The sequence below is a fragment of the Sminthopsis crassicaudata genome, chromosome 2 (genome assembly GCF_048593235.1).
Source record: "Sminthopsis crassicaudata isolate SCR6 chromosome 2, ASM4859323v1, whole genome shotgun sequence".
Classification (NCBI taxonomy): Eukaryota; Metazoa; Chordata; class Mammalia; order Dasyuromorphia; family Dasyuridae; genus Sminthopsis; species Sminthopsis crassicaudata.
Window position 1 is genome coordinate 313,015,756 of NC_133618.1, and position 17,912 is coordinate 313,033,667.

The 17,912-nt window shown below is 36.1% G+C and overlaps 1 protein-coding gene across 1 annotated transcript in view; it reads right to left on the bottom strand.

The window, feature by feature from the left end:
* FLVCR2 (FLVCR choline and putative heme transporter 2) overlaps positions 1 to 13,069 on the bottom strand; it is a 73,656-nt gene extending 60,587 nt beyond the window's left edge. Inside the window, exon 1 of the mRNA XM_074289984.1 lies at positions 12,088 to 13,069. Coding sequence (XP_074146085.1) covers positions 12,088 to 12,633 — 546 coding nt within the window. The 5' untranslated portion in view covers positions 12,634 to 13,069. The remainder of the gene's footprint in view (positions 1 to 12,087) is intronic.
* Positions 13,070 to 17,912: the final 4,843 nt, after the last annotated feature.

Sequence of the window (17,912 nt, forward strand, 5' to 3'; positions counted from 1 at the left end):
TCTCTTCCCTCTAGGACCAGAAAGATAAAATCTCTTCATAGAACAATCCCTCACATCCTTAAAGATAGCTGTCCTTTTCACTGAGTTCTCTCTTCTCTTCTCCAAGCTACACATGTCCAGTTCTTTTAACTGGTCCTCTTGTAATACAGACTCAAAGCTCTTCACTGATTTAGATGTCTTCCCCTGATTGCTTTCTAGGTTATCAGTGTCCTGTTTAAATTAAACTTTGGAACCCAGAAGAGAACACAATGCTCCAGATGTGTTCTGGCTAAAACAGAAATCATTATTCCTAAAAGCTTCATCTCAATGAAGCCTAAGATCACATGTTTCTTTGGCTTCCATCTCACACTGAGGATTAATATTGAATAAAGTCTTTTAAAAATTCTTAAATCTTTCTTAAACTGCTATCTTATCATGCTGCTCTTATCCTGCTACTTGTGAAGTTGAATTTTTTTAGCCCATGTATAATGTTTTACTTTAACTCTGTTGAATTTCAACTTACAGAATTCAGCCAAATGTTCAAGGTCTTTTGGATCTTGATACTGTCATCCAATGTTGAAATTTTATGAATATATTGTCTAAAGTACTATCTAACTTATTGACAAAATTTAAAACAACACAGGGACAAAGATCTCCAGAGCACTCTAATGGAGAACCTTTGCCATATTAGTGCACTGAACTTCATAACAAGTGGTATCATTAAACCATTAATGACTGTTCTTTGAAGCTGCCCCTTTAACCAATTCCAAATCCTTCTAAATGTATTAGTCTCTTCCACATCTTTTGAAATACTCTTCAAAAAAGTTATGAGATATTACAATAAATGTACTGTTGAAATCTAAGTAAAGTATTACCTACAGCATTCCCCTGATCTACTAATTTAGTATTGTAACCCTATCAAAAACAAAAATAAAAAGTTGAGATTTTAGTTGGAACTTGCAGGAAGTCAGAAAAGCTAAGATGTGAGGATGAGGAAAGAGAGCACTTTAGGCTTGGAGTGTAAATGCCCAACGTTGGAAGTGAGCTGTCTGAATGAGAAACAGCAAAAAAGCCAGTATCATCAAATCTGAGGTTATTTGGGGGAAGATATGGAAGACATAAGAAAATTAGAAAGATCAGGGTGGGATGTCAAGATGCAAAGAGTTTTAACTGTCAAATAGGGGTTTTTTATTTGATACTAGAGATTACAGGTAACCACTGAATTTTCAGACTTATATTTTAAAGAAAGATCAATTTGGCAGCTCACTGGAAAATAGAGTGTACTAGACTTGTAGAAGACAGGGCAACCAGAAGACCATTGCAATAGACCATGCATAAATAATGAGGGCCTGAACAAAATTGGTGGCAGTGGCAGAGGAGAGAAGAAGGGATCATTCATGAGATGGTAAAATTGATAGGTTTTACAACTTGAAACTATGCTCAAAAAGCTATAAAACTGTGCATGCCTTTTGATCCAGCAATACCACTACTAGGTCTGTATTCCAAAGAGATCGTTAAAAAAAGCATAAAAGGATCCATATGTACAAAAATGTTTATAGCAGCTCCCTCTCTGGTGGCAAAGAATTAGAAATTGAGGGGTAGCCATCAATTGAGGAACAGTTGAACAAATTGGGTATATGAATGTAACAGGATACAATTGTTCTATAAAAAATGAGCAGGCTTTTTTTCAGAAAAATCCTGAAAGACTTACATGACTTGATGCTGAGTGAAATCAGAATCAGAGCATTATACATAGTAAAAGCAACATTGTGCAGATGATCAACTTTTGCTCTTCTCAATACAATGATCTAAGACAATTCTAAAAGATTCATGAGGGGAAATGCTATCCATATCTAGAGAAAGAACTATGGATTCTGAATGCTGATTGAAGCACATTATTTTTACTTTTTTGTTTTTTCTTTCTCATGATTTTTCCCTTTTTCCCCCCCATTCTTCTCTCACAACTTGGCTAATGTGAAAATATACTTAATATGGTTGTACATTCTTGACCTATATTAGATTGATTGCCAAGAGAGGAAAAAATGGAAACCAACATATTATGAAAGTAAATGTTTAAACTAAATAAATTTTTAAAAATAAAATTGCATATGGGGCAGGGAAGAAGCAGTATAAGTGAATAAGGCATCTAGGTTCACATCTAGTTCCAGAGCCTAAGTGACTGGGATCATAATGAATGGAAGCCCTGGAAAGTAAGAAGGAAATCTAAAGGATTTGGGAGGAAGGATGATTAGTTTAGTTTTGAAGATGTTAAGCTTAAGATGTCTATAGGACATGCAGTTTCAGATACTAAATAGACAATTTAATAGATTCAGATACCTAGTAGACAGGAAATGTAAGACTGAATATCTGCAGAGAAGTTTAGACTGAATAAGAAGATATAAGAATCATTGGTTTATCATTGAGAATTTCCTACCCTTCTTGGACTTATTTCTCTTATAGAATTTTAATTCATGGTAGCCTATCCATTTTTATTCATTTCCCTTCAAATCTGCTTTCCCCAAACTAGCATCCATGTCAAACTATATCTTGTTTTCCTTTCTTCTATCACAAACTCACTTCCCCATAGTGTTCTTGTAATTTCCCACCAAGCAAACAACAAATGAGAATATATATATAAAATATATTTTTAAATATACCATATATATGTGTGTATATGCTATACACATGTAGTGGGTATCTCAATAAGAATATGGTGCTTGAAAAAGAGATTTGGACTTCTGGACGAGCTTAAAATATAGAAATAATATATTTGTTTTAGTGATAACATGCATCTAACAAAGGCTGGTAAAAATGCATTTGCCAGGGGTCACAAAGAGTTGGACATGACTGAAATAAATGAACAACAAAAACAACAACAATTGCAAATTTAGTCAATTTTTTTCACCTAATAAGAATAAAGAAAGAAAAATAAATATATTCAGCACTCCAGATACCATAGAGAGCAATTAAAACTTACTCTTCCTGTTAGTGAGAATCAGATAAAATTGCATTTTATTGATTCCACTATCTTTTAAAGAAGGAAATTATCAATAAGGCATATCAGGAAGTTATTAGTCACTTTTTTAAGCAGAGAAAAATAGACAAGAGGCAGACCAACAGAGAAATCTCAAAATGATAATTAGATAACTAAAGTCCCCAATCACTACTAAATTATATCTCTGTGCCAAGTGTGTGATAATTGCCAAATTCATTTATATCCTTATTTGAACTAGGTGGAATGTAGTATATTCCAGTGACAAAATTATTTTTTTCCTCTCTCCAGTGATCATTATCCAGCAGCTCTCTACTAGTTTCTGAATTTTCTCAAATAAGTATAGCTTCTCAATAAAGAATGAAATTCAACTCAATTTTTTTTTTTACTTCTTCTGTGTCTTAAATTAGGCATATCCTTTCAGAACCATATTCTAGTCATGAGTTTCATCAGACCAAGTTATAGCTAATATACCTATTATTGTTACTTATGAGGTCAAATTGATCTTGCATTAAAATTTCTAGTTCTTTTACTTGTTTTCTAAATTGTGGAATATTGGTTTACATACATTTGAAGCAATAGGTTCAATTATCCTATAATCAATATAATAATGTATTAATCAATAATAATAAATATAATCAATTAACATATAATATACAAGCAATTAAAAATATCTACTATATATCTGGTACTGTGCTAGACAATGAATAAACAAATTTCAAAAATCCATAATTGCAAGATGCTTAGAGTCTAACAGGGCAGACACATTTACATACAAATAAATAAAAAAATAAATATAAAAATGATAACTAAAAATTAGCCCAAAGTCATATTTAATAGGGCTAATTGGGGAAGGAGGGAAATGGCTATTGAGAGGACCAGGAAAAGACCAGGAAAAGTTTCATTTAAAAGACAATGTTTGAGCTGCATCTTTGAAAGTAGAAAGGGATTCCATAAGGCATCATTGAGGAAAGAATACATTCTAGGCACAGAGAAAGACCACTGCAAAAAGCACAGAAATGGGGAATATCATATGTGAGGAAAAAAGATTTGGGTCCATGGCAGATGCAGGAAAGGGAGTAATGTCTTGTGAAGCTCTTGGTTTGGGGCCATTTTATAAAGGGATTTAAAAATAAAATAGAGAAATTTATATTTTATCTTAGATATATCTTTATCTATATTTTATCAAATAGGAAACACTGAAGGTTATTGAGGAAGGGTCAGACCTTGCTTAAGGAAAATCATTTGGTGCAATGTGAAGAATGGACTCATGAGGGGAGAGACTTGAGGTAGAAAATCTTGTGATTATCTAGGTGAGAGGTGAAGGTCTGAATTATGGTGAGATTTGTGACAACAGAAAGAGGGGGTTATAGGAGAAAGAAATGACAACATTTGGCAATTGGTTGGATATTCTGAGGGAGGAAATGTGAGGATTTGAGAATTAGACTAAAACTCTGAACCTGAAAGAATGATGACTCTTGCCTTCAATAGAAGCATGGAAGTTTAGAAGATGAATGAATTTAGGGGTGGGGAAAAGAGAGTAAGTTTTTTTCTGGAAATGTATTTGAGATGCCTCTGGAACATCCAGTTTGAAATGTCCTCAAGGAATAAGCAAATTGACACTGAAGATCAGGGGAGAGACAAATAAATGAATAGATTAAGGGGTCACCTACATCGATAAATTAACCCAGAATAGATGAGGTCATCAAAAGCAAGAGTGTAGAAAGAGGACATAGGACAGGGTCTGGAGGGAGCACCTCTTCTTAGGGAACACTCAAGGAGTATCCTATGGAAGACAAGGAGATGGGGAAAGAATAGGTATAAAAAGAACCAGGAAATAAGCGTCTGAAAAAATCAAAGAGGATACAGTAGTCAACAGTATCAAATGCAGCATGTGGCCAAGAAATCTGAAGACTGAGACAAGGTCCTTAAGGTGGTTTCAGTTAAGAGATGAATTCAGAAGCCAAAGAGTTGAGGAGTGAGAAGAAACTAAATAGAGGCAATGCATGTAGGCAGTTTTGTCTAAGAGCTTGGCTCAGATAAGCAGGAGAGATATAGGATGTTAGCTTGAGGGATGACTGAATCTAAAGATTTTTTTTTAAGTTTAGAGGAAGACACAGATAAATTTGAAGGAAGTAGGGAAAATTGAAGGATGAAAAAAAAAGAGATCAAGACAGAGGTGGGGAGGGAAAGAGGAAGGGAGAGAGAAATTGAAAATGATTATTGAGGATTGACCTAGAGAAAACAGAAAGAGTTGGGATTAAGGGAACATGTAAGATAGGTTGGCCTTGTAAAAGTGTTGAAGATAAGGGCCACCTAATTTTCAGTAACTGGGGAAACAGAACAGAAATAAGAAAATGATATTAAGGGATTTTGAGATGAAGAGAATGAAAGAGTGAGCTCACATCAAATGGCTTAATTTTCTCAATATAGAAAGAGCTAAAGTCCTCTGACTTTAAAGTCAAAGTGAGAGAAGGGTGAGACTGGGAAAGTTGTGGGATGACACTGTTATATGACAACATCTTGGATAAGAAATGGAAAACTATTACAGGTTTCTTTTTTCCTTAACTTCCTTCCAATTTCAGCTAAATTTTTATCTCCTGCAAGAAGCTTTTTTCAGTCTTCCTTAATCTTAGTGCTTCCCTTCCACGATTACCTTTATTTTAACCTGTATATATCTCGTTAATATATAGAAGTTATGTTGTTTTCCACATTAGACTGTGATATCCTCAAATTCTTTGTTTTCCCAATACTTAGTACAGTGTTAAGACACTTAATGGTAGGCATTTAATGCTTGTTGACTTTATTTAAAAAAAACTTCAGATAAAGCTCCTCAAATAGTAATTCTGACAATTAGGTTTTCTCAGGAGCCCTTGAATTTTCTTGTGTAATCAATAAGTCCATTAAGTATGAACAATTTCTTTATATATCAATTTCTAATAGTTTTCTTTGTCCATCAGAATCAGAATTTACCTGCTAGCACACATACTAACTCTATGTCTAGTCAAGGAATAAAAATTATGGCTTTTATACCATTACTATAGGGAAGCTAGCAGCCCAAGGAATAAAGTATGGGCCTTGAGTCAGGAAGACTCATTTTCCTGAATTCAAATCTGGCCTCAGATACTTACTAGTTGTATGACCCTGAGCAATCCTGTTTACCTCAGTTTCTCATCTGTCAAATAAGCTGGAGAAATAAATTGCAAACTATTCCATTATCTTTACCAAGAAAACTCCAAATGGGGTCACAGGCAGTCAGAACTGAAAACCACCAAACCAAATATTTATCATTAAAATCGTTTTATTTTCTATATGGATATCTTATTATCAGAATCTGTATTAGGCAAAAGAAGATGATATGAAATAGAAGATCAAAATGACATATGCATTTTAAGAAAAGTACCCAGACCATGTCTCCCTCCCTTTCCAGACTCCATTCCTAACTTTCTGGACTTTCTTCACCATGACACAGCAGCCTTCTCACCTAGGAAGTTTCCTCAGCCCATTTAATCCTTCCTCTAATTAGGCAGCTCCTCCTAGAACCTCCATTTTAAAGAAAGTGTCAGGGGGCAGCTAGGTGGTGGATAGAGCACCAGTCCTAAAGTCAGGAGGACCTGAGTTCAAATTTGACCTCAGATATTTTAACATTTCCTAGCTGTGTGACCCTGAGCAAGTCACTTAACCCCTAACCCCAATTGCCTCAGGAAAAAAAAAAAGTCTCTCTCTACTTTCTCCACTATTCCCCCAAACAAATGCCTTCTCCTAATCTTGCCTTATCCCTAGATTTTTCAGCTTCCTCTTGTATGTCTTCTCACATTAGAATGTAAGCCCCTTGAGGCTAAGGGCTGATTTTCTTTTTTGCTTCTATTTGCATTCTCAACACTTATTTAGCACAGTGCCTGGCACATGGCAAGGGCTTAATAAATGCTTTTTGACTTGACTCTTGGAGTTCCCAGTTTTTTGTTAGAAAAATAAAATGATTGAATTAGACAACCTTCAAGATCCTTTCTAGCTTTTAACATTTTTTTAAGCTGCCAGTGACTCTGCAACTATATGATTTCCTTCTTAACTCTTGGGTGAAGATAACATGTCAAAGAATTTATGGATACCTCTCAAAATCATACTTAGATTTTCATTAAAAATATGAAAAGTATTTTCAAATAATTTGTTATAATACTTTGAGATAACAGGCTACCAAAAACTCAAAGCAAAAGAATGTCTGAGTTTAGTTCCACTCTAATTCACCCTTTACAGAATTGCCAAAGAGAACTTCCTAAATCATAAATCTTACCTTATACTCATTATACTATATGTTATTCCACTGTACTCAGCATACTCTAGTCAATGCTTATTGCTTCTAGGATAAAGTGTAATTACTGCTGCCTTTGTAAAACCCTTCAGCTCCTAGCCTACAGCCTATCTTTCTAGCCTCATTATAGTTTATCTGTGATCGAACTTCGATTTCTCAACACTGCATTTCCAGCCTCCATCCCTTATGCCTGGAATGTATTCTCTCCCCATAACCCTCAGCTCCACTTGATAGAAATTCTCCTCTTAAAGGTAACTTAAGCACCATCTCCTACATGACACATTCCACAGTTCCCTTCATGTTCTCTTCATATTTGTGTCTTCTTAATGAGTTCTCTTAGTGTTTATTTAATGGTATTTATTTAGTGACATGTTTACACATTTCATATTTATATTAATTTTATATATACTTGTACTTGTCTCCTCTAATAGTATATAAACTCCTTAAGAGTCAGGCTTATTTCTTTTTGCATTTGTAGCACAATGCCTAGCACATAGTTAGAACTCAATAAATTATTATTGACTGGGCTACAGAAAAGCTCCTGTGCAGCTATGGCAATGGTTTTTCTAAAGCACGTGTAAATAAGCCCATATCATTGCCTACCCAATGAGCTCTCATGGCTCATTAATGTCTCTAAGATCAAAAACAAATTACTCTGGCCCTTGAAAATATTCTCAACAAATATTTCTAGACTTATTAAAATGATATTATTATGCTAATTTCTTCATTCAGTACTCCAGCAAAACTAGTGCTTTTGCTGTTCTTCAAAGAAACAGAGGATACATCTGAACTGGCTATGCCCTATTCCCAAAATGCCTGTCTTCTCACTTCACTTTTTAAAAATTTCCAGCTTCCTTTGAAGTTCAGATTTTATGTCATTCCTGATCCCCCACTTATAGTGTCTTTCCTCACAATACCCCTGAAATCACCTTGTGTGTATTTTGATTTATTTTTATATATGTATATTATTTCCTCTGATAGCATATAAGCTTCTTGAGGGCAGAGATTATTTTATTTTTTTCTCTAGATTACCTCTACCACTACCCTACCTGATATAATGTTATTTTGTATATAATAATAGAGGAAGATTGCACGGTGCTTTGAGGCATGCAACATTTTATATACGTTGTATCTCACTTGATCTGTTTAGTGATAATTGTAAATGAATATCCTCACAAGTCTTTTTATTGTTATTCAGTGTTTTCACTGATACCAGATATATGATGTCTTCCTTGCACAGAGTAAGCACTTAAGAAAAAAATTTTTGAATGAATTGAATTGAATCTCAGAGATAATGTGATACAGTGCAAAAAATGTTGGAACTGAAATCAAGAATACATGGAATCAAATGCCATCTCTGCCACATATTAGCTGAAAGACCTTGTACAAGTCCTACCAGTTCTCAATTTCCTCATCTGTAAAGTGAAGGGGGAACATCTAAAAGGAAGGAACTCTTTCTAATTTCTTCCACTTCTAAATCTACCATTTGTTAGATTATTAGAAATTATGCTTTTGAGACATAACTTCTGAAAACCCAGGGTAATTTCTATGCCACAGGAAAAAAAAAATGGTCCAATTACAGAAGGAAAATAATAATAAATATTTCTTCAGCCAATGAAAATTTTGCAAGCCAAATTAAATTCTTATAATCCGAATGATTTGTGGGTTTTGTTTTTTTAAGGCTGCTCTACTCCCCCAAATACTTTTATTTCAAATATAACTCAAGGCTCTTATATCACTCACCTATTCAGAAAGCCAGAACATTCTCAGAAAAGGGGAAAACATGGAAGTACAAACCTTACAAAGTAAGGAAGGAAAAACTTCCAAATGCCTCATAATGTTTAACTCAGCACATAATGTACTCCCAAAGATAACACTAAACAGACTGCTTTGGGATGCAAAAATACCAGTGGTTCAGAGCATGAATAAGTTTGTTATTATAAGAATCTTGGCATTTCCTAACTGAGGAGTTTCATGAATAAATACTGTGATTTTAAATTTATATCCCCTAACAGGTTTTAAGAATACAAACTGTTAGTCTGACCTTTATTGTTAAAAGGAAAACATGTGCAAAAATCTCTCTCTTGAACCAGCTGATAGGAAAAATCTGATTATTTCTTTTGCCTTTCTAAAACAGGTGTGCAACATAAAGCCTTCATTCTGTTTGAATCATGACTGCTAGTCATGCTAGCATAAACTGAGTGCTAATATAAAGAGAACATCCTATACCCTGCAAAGCATATATTTCCTAATAATGCCATCATTCTCCAACTCCAAGAACTAAAAATAAGTCTTAAATCTTAATAAGTAGAGGCTTATTTTTTTTCTTAATATTCTCATCTGTCTAGTACAGTGTCTGACAAAGAGTAGGCCATTACTAAATGTTTGTTACTGATTAAATCTAATTTAAGCTCCTCCCAACCCTAACAAGGTCTAATTTGAAAGCTTTAAATATCCACTTCCTAAAACTGGCCAAAAAAAAAAAAAAAAAAAAGTATATATGCTTTAGAGCCATTAAAATTCAGTCATATGACTTGGGGGAAAGGGAAGAGAAAAAAATGAAGAATAAAAACAACACCCAAAATTATTTTTAAATTATCTCTAATATATGTATTTAATTTATACTTTAACATATGTAACATGTATTGTCAACCTGCCATCAGGAGGGGAAAAATTGGAACAAAAGGCTTGGCAATAGTTAATGCTGTAGAATTACCCATGCGTATTATCTTGTAACTAAAAAGCTATAGTAAATAAATAAATAAATAAATAATCTCTAATATAAAACCCCTCTGATTTTATAACAAACCCTCAATTTAATTTTTTAAGGAACCTAAACTATAGGGAAAAGATATGGGGATGATTTTTGTTAAAGGTAATTTATCCCTTTGTTCTTTTAAATGATTGCTTTAATACCTATCCAAATTGGTATCTCAGAAGTAGATAGATGAGGGCAGACTTAAGAGCCAAAAGATCTGCTTAGTGCTTGAGTTCTGATTCTGCTAGTGCCCAACTGTGTGACACCAAGTAAGTTTAGTGATCTGTAAAATGAGGAAATTGGATAAAATTTTGTCAAAGGTTTCTTTCAACTATAAAAAGTTGACAATTCAAATTTAGCTAAAAATTTCCACCTTATGGTAGAGCTGGATAGAATACAGAATTCACCTTTGGGCAGCAAGAACATATGGAAAATTTCCAACAAAAATGACAAGTTTATACTGACAATCTCAGGCAAGAAAAAAAACAAGCCTAGAAGATCTGGGAGTTATTGGCTAGTTCGTTAAATATGTGAAATGTGAAATTCTACAATGTGTGGGGCAGTTAAATGGCCCAATGGACAGAGCCTCAGCACCAGAATCAGTTCAAATCTGAACTCACTTAATACTAACTAGCTTTGTGCATCTGGGCAAGTCACTTAACCCCAATCATTTTACAAAAAAGAAAAAAAGAAATTTCACAATATGAAATGAAATAGGAAGTCATTGATCTACAGCTGATTGAGGAGGTCAATTAAAAGCTTTATTCTATTATTGTTTCTTAATCATGGGGTCTGAATAAGTGTTTCAGTTTTCCCTATTATTTCTGTGGGTCCATCTACATCAAAACCTCTTAAATTATAGGCTGATATCCCATATAGGGTTGCACAAATGAAAACAGGGATTGTGAAAAATTTGGCAACAGTAAAAGATATCAAGCATTTCACCAAAATCTATTTATTTATTTATTTAATTGGCTGAGGCAATTGGGTAAGTGACTTGCCTAGAGTCACACAGCCAGGATGTGTCAAGTGTCTGAGCCCAGATTTGAACTCCTGAAAGGTTCTCCAGACTTCAAGGCTGCCACCTAGATGCCCCCAAGATTTAGTTCTTTATGTAAAAATAAACATGCACATCCATCTCACTAGCATGCAAATTTGCTTTTGTCTTTAATAAATGGTAAATTTATATGTATACCAAAGAATTATTTTAAAATAAATTTCTTTATGATTTCCTATCAGTAAATGTTTTTGATTTATATACCAAGTTTATATATCTACATATTCAGGGTCAGGTGAAGAAGGGTCTCAAGTAGAAAGAAGCCCTGATCTACAAAAGCTAAAATTGTAAAGAAACTGATAGAAATTTGTACTAAATGATAATAGTAAGAAATGTGAAATGTGAACAATTGTGGCAGAAATGCTTTCAGTCATCTGTTGGTCCAACTGTACTTGTTTAAAACTTGGTATAAAAGTGGACCAAGAACAAAATAACACCACTGCCAGAATATAAACTTTAAAATTCAGCCTTAAAAAAACAATCCCCCCATCTCCCAGTAGAAGAGAAATGGCATTAGAATATATTGTCCTGTTTAAGAACACTAATTGCTAACATGAGATGACACTAGATTAACCTATCCTTTTGGGGAGGAAAAGGTATCCCAGAACTTTTTGTTTAGCTTTATGTAAGTCAACATACAGAGAGAGAAATATAGACATATATAGATATAGAAACATACAAATACATGTATATATGTGCATTTTTGTTTTAAAAAAAATGGGTATATGTATTAATTAATAGCTTTACTATATTGTCAAAAGCCTAAAAGTGTTTAGGGTGCTAGAGCTTACTAAGGAGGAGCAGAAAGAAAGAAGCTATTGGCTTTACTCAGCACGATTCAAGAAAGATTTCTAGAGACCTTGCCTTCCCAGGATGGATGGTGCTTTTCAGGTGACAAAGAGAAGGACCTTAATTCCCCCCTTAGTTCTTTCATACTTTCTTCACGTATACACACACTGAGCAAAGAGCTATCCAGACGTTCAGGTACCTACCTGGTTACCAAAGACAGCCAGGGAGCAGGCTGTGGAAACCTCCCGTTCACTAAACCAGACGGCAGCAAGACTGGAGGGAAGGCCAAGGATGAAGACCTGGGCAACAGCGCAAATGAGCTGGCCCACCACGGTGACTGGAAAGAGGTTTGGCTTCAGGCTGCCCACTTTCACCCAGGCCCCCAAGCAGTTAAGGGCAGACCCCAAGAGAGTGATGGTCCGTAAGCCACATTTCTCCAGAAGATAAGCCACCGGGAAGAGTAGCGGGATATAGGCCACCATGAAACTCATGGACAAGCAGTCAATGGAAAAGGTGCTGACCTCATAGAAGTGCTCGAAGATGTTGCTAACGGCCCCATACTGGATCCACTGGAAGGAATTGCACAGCGAATAGAAGCTGAACAACAGCACGATCGCCCAGCGGAGCTTGGACACCTTGATCTTAACGGGTTCTTCAGGGACTGAACGGGGGGTGTCTGTAGAAGATTCCCTTTCGGGTTGCTGAGATAGTCCTTCGGCAGTGCTGGGAACTGAAGCCACGCTCACCATGTTTACAAATCTCACTGTTCTCCACTGATCCCGACCCCCTAACTATTCAGGTGCCTTGTTTCCCTGACTCCCTCTCCCACTTCACGATGAGGAACACTTGGCGCTCACAGGACTGCTTCCCTCCCCAAGTGAGAAAAAACAGGAAATCCCACTTCAGAGAAAATTTATCGGCTTAGTCACTCAGTCGCTTCACCAGGGGTAAGGAGCACGGAGGTCAATGTAACACACCTGGGCGCTCGCCTCTCAGCCTAGTCTTCCTGCGATCTCCTCTTGTCTCCCCTTGCTCTTTTTGTTCCCCCTGGAATTCCAGCTGATGCTTCTGCTTCTCTTTGTCACTTCTGACTTAGAACCTCTTTCCTCTTCTCACTCAGACATTGCGGGCTAGCAGGTCAGAAGCCCAGTATACAAACCCCGATCCCTTTGCAACCACTCAAATAGCACCGGGAACAACTTCTGGACCCACCCCTTTCTACACACGTGATCCGCCCCCAATCCCCACCCCGCCCAAACTTTGCTGACCAGTCTCTCCCTTCGGTTCTCCGCTGAGTCGCCACTGGACTCGGGCCCCAAATCTCACGGCCATCGCCATGGAAACCTCGGGATACTCTCAGGCCCCTACCCCCACGCCTTAGCCTGCTAACGCCCCCAGAATCCATCTCCCCCTTTCCAAAAATTTACAATCCTTTCTTAACACACGCCCCACAAACAGGAACACCCTAAAGTTGTTGTGCCGATTCCTTTCCAAACTCCTCCTGAAAACTTTCATTCCCAAAGATCAAGTCACAAACACTGTCGTTTTCTCTTATTATCTCCATTCATAAAATTACATTCCTTACTCTCACCACCAAAAAAAAAGAGCAGAGCATAAGACTGAGATTATTTAGCCTGATCCCTTTAATTTCAGGTGAAGAAATACTCAGAGGTAAGGCGACTTGCTTCAAGACCCAAGTCATGTCTTGACTTTTTATTACATCAGGTGTGTCCTTAGATTGAGAAAGTAAGATGGGTGAAGCCCTTTTCTCCCCTTAGCCTTGCCCATTTCGGAAATTGTAAGCTTGTTTTTACTGAAGGACCGCACAAGTTAGAGAGAGAGGGAGGAAGGGGGGAGGAGGAGAGGGGGAGAGGGAGGAAGGGAGAGAGGGAGGGGAGAGGACCAGGCTGCTTAGAATTTCCAGATTTAAGGAACACTGACCCAAAGTGTTGCCCTCTTAAGTGCTCTTTACAGCCACTGGGAGGCATACATGACTGTTTTCCCTTTCTTCCATTCAAATCAACCACCCCAAAGCAAAACAGGGAACTTTAAGCTGGTATCCTCTAGAAGGACAGGTTTCCCTCTCCAACTCCAGTCAAAGAACACCTTCACGATTATTTTTCTGAGATACATCCCATTGCCACTGAGGAGAGACGATAACCACCTTTTGCTTTATTTGGGATAGCAAGTTTTCTCAATTGTAAAATGGGATAATAATATTGTCTACCTCAGGGGGCAGCTAGGTGGCACAGTGGATAGAGCACCAGCCTTGAATTCAGGAGGACCCGAGTTCAAATTTGGTCTCAGACACTTAACACTTCCTAGCTGTGTGACCCTGGGCAAGTCACTTAACCCCAGCCTCAAAAAAAAAAAAAAAAAAAAAAATAGTGTCTATCTCCCAGGGCTGTACAGATCCGACACTAATTGGTAAAGTGCCGGTATACAGTACCACTCGAAATACTATATAAAAGGTACTTGATAAAATGTTTTCTTCCCTTGGAGAATATATCTATCACACTTGATTTAAAAAAAAAAAAACTTTATTATTTTTTTCACTTTATTTTTCTTGTTTTTGTATTTGTGTTTTCTTTTGTAACATGGATAATATTGAAATGTTTTGCATGCTTTCACATGTATTATTAATATTATATTGCTTACCTTCTCAAGGAGCAGGAAGGAGGAAAAGAATTTTGTTAGGGGCCAGAACTCTGAACTTGAAACTAAGAGCTAAGTCAGTGGAATTAATGAGACAATGGTTATCTAGTTTAACAGGGTTCAGTGTGATTGATTTAATCTTACAACAAACAATGGTTTCCTAGTGTTATAATGATTGGTTTATAAGCAGGGGCTCAGAGCCACACAGGAGAAGCTTTCAGAGGTCAGAGAAGACAGGCTAGAGCTCAAGCTCAAGCTCTTGGAACCAAGACATTCATTCCATCTTCATTCAGACCACTGGTGGCAGGCTCTTCTCCTGCACTTCCTCTACTAAGACTAAGGCCGGTCTGAAAGGCTCTCCAGAAAGCTGCCCAGCCCCAGGAAGGAGATAATAAAGAATCTGGACTATAAGAAAGCTAACTAGCCCTGGGAAAGGAGACAAGATTTTGAAAGAGATAATAAAGGATTTGGACTTTAACCCCTGACTACTCTTGTACTCTGAAAAGAAGACTACCCAAAGACCTCAGAGACCCCAGGAAAACTGAACCAAAGAACATTACAGAATTTGGAACTCAATTTTTTAAAATGAGTGCTAATATTTTTTAAAAATGAAATTTGAAAATATTTCAAACAAATAAAAGTGAAACATTAAAATAAAGCACTAAAGCTTAAAAAAAAAAAAAAAAAAAGCAATGAAGATGTCCCTGGGACTTGACTGGTCCCTGCAATCTTTGATGCAACTTTTACTGGTTGGTTACCTAACAGTTCTATCTTTTGGGGAATATCCTCCAACTATGTATCACCTTATCCTGTTCTGTTGACCAGATTTAATTTTGACCAGATTTAATTCCCTGTGAATATGAGGAGGGAAACATCTAGAGATCCAAGTGCTGTTGTATGCTTGCTGCATATCCTTGATGTGTTGGCACAAAGTAATGTCCCTTTGTTAATTGTTCAATGACTTGCCTGTGTTTCATTATGTCCTGATATGAGTGCTGGTGTTAGGCCTTTCTCTAACAGGGTCTTTGCTGGTTTATAGGAATCCTATTCCTAACTGAATGCAGAGATTTTCTTCAGGTCTTCCATATGTTAATTATTTCCAATTTGTCCTATATGCAGCTTGTTTGTATGAGTTCATAGAACTGTTTGTATAGTTGTCTGGAAGAAGATACGCTTAGATTCTGATTGACTCGTGATGGAAAGAGCCATCCATATGCAGAGAGAGAATTATAGAGGCTGAATGTGGATCAAAGCATAATATTTTCACCTTTTTTTGTTTGTTGTTTATTTGCTTGTTTTTTTTTTCTTTCTTGTGTTTTCTTTTTTCCCTTTTGATCTGATTTTTCTTGTGCAGCATGATGAATATGGAAATGTGTTTGGGAGAATTGCATATGTTTAACTTATATCAGATTGCTTGCTGTGTAGGGGAACGGGGAGAAGGGAAAGAGGAGAAAAATTTAGAACACAAGGTTTTGCAAAGGCGAACATTAAAAATATCTTTGCATGTATTTGGAAAAATAAAAAGCTATTAAAAAGAAAAAAGAAAGAAAGAAGGTATGCTCAGCTTGGAATCAAAAGGTGTTCCAAACTTTTTTTTTTCTTTCACCTATGATTCTAGCTCTCAAGAACGTTCTCAAGGTCCCTCTGAAGAACTCTGGAACTGATTGTGAGGCATGGAAGACATTAGCAAAGAAATGCCTAGCCTGGCACTCTCACATCAGAGAAGATGCTGTGTATACTCTGAACAAAGCAAAATTGTAATAGTTCAAAAGAAACATAAGATGTGTACATTTAGAGACATTTCCATTCCAAAATGTTCATATGGACTATTTGTAGTAGAGGCTTCCAAGCTCATATTGGTTTGATCAGCCACACTCAGACATACTGTACTTTGAGCCCAATATACTGACATGGTGATCTCATTTTGACCCTCTTTAGGAATGGACAACAACTATGATTTCTTACTATGTGACTTATGATTCACCTAATAACTTATGATAATAGCTTTGTGATTCTGATCACACCCTAAAGTCGTCATTTAACTTCTTTAAGCCTCAATTCCTTTATCTGTAAAATGAGGGGATTGGATTCTCAAAGTCCTATTTAGTTCCAAATTCATGAGCCTGTGCATTTTCTCATCTGCAAAATGTGAATAATATCTATTGTGCTTACCTCAAAGGATTGTGAGAATCATATGAAATTTTGTTATTTGTAGTGCATTGTAAATCTCTAAGTTCTCTGTAAATACATAGGTATTTATTGTCATAGTATCCAAACCCCTTCACTTAAAAATCAACCACAGGTTTGATGAGCCTAAATTGCCAATAAACTTAACAGAAGGGAGGTCATTTTCTGCAGATTCTGTACTCTTTTTCCACATAAGATTAGCTGTATATACGCATTCTAGTGACCCCAACTAGCTGGCAGTTACTATCATGCCAAAGAACTGGAAGCCCTGAACATTTGGTTAAATGTATTTACTAGTTATGAGAGTGCCTAAAATGATAAAGACATAATAAATAGATCTCTAAGCCTGGAGTCAGGAAGATTTGAGTTTAAATTCAACCTCAGACATTTACTACCTGTGTGACCCTGGACAAGTCACTTAACTGTTTGCCTCGGTTTCCTCACCTGTAACATGAGCTAGAGAAGAAAATGACAAATCACTCCAGTATCTTTATCAAAAGATCCTCAAGTGGGGTCATGAAGAGTTGAACATAACTGAAACGACTGAACAATAACAACAAAAATGATAATGCCATTCTGTTTCTATGTAGCTTATTATTATGAGGAGTGAATGAGATTGTTTGAAAGTGTTTTCTAAACTGTAATAGTTTATTTTTTTTTAATTTTTATTTTATTTTATAATTATAACATTTTTTTGACAGTACATATGCATGGGTAATTTTTTACAACATTATCCCTTGCACTTACTTCTATTCAGATTTTTTCCCTTCCTCCCCCAACCCCCTCCCCCAGATGACAAGCAGTCTTATATATGTTAAATATATTAACTGTAATAGTTTATGCAAACATATCCACGCAAAGATAATATTCTTACCACTTAGGCAATACCTTGTCGTAATACAAACAATGAAGGTCTCTGTTTTGATGGGTCTACATTTTCTTTCTTTCTTTCTTTTTTTTTTTTTTTTTTTTTACTGTATTATATCTTTTTATTTACAAAACATATGTATGGGTAATTTTTCAACATTAATCCTTGCAAAACCTTCTGTTCCAAATTTTCTCCTCCTTTCTCCCACCCCCTCCCCTAGATGGCAGGTAGTCCAATACATGTTAAATATGTTAAATTACATGTTAAATCCAATATATGTATACATATCTATACAGTTATTTTGCTGCACAAGAAAAA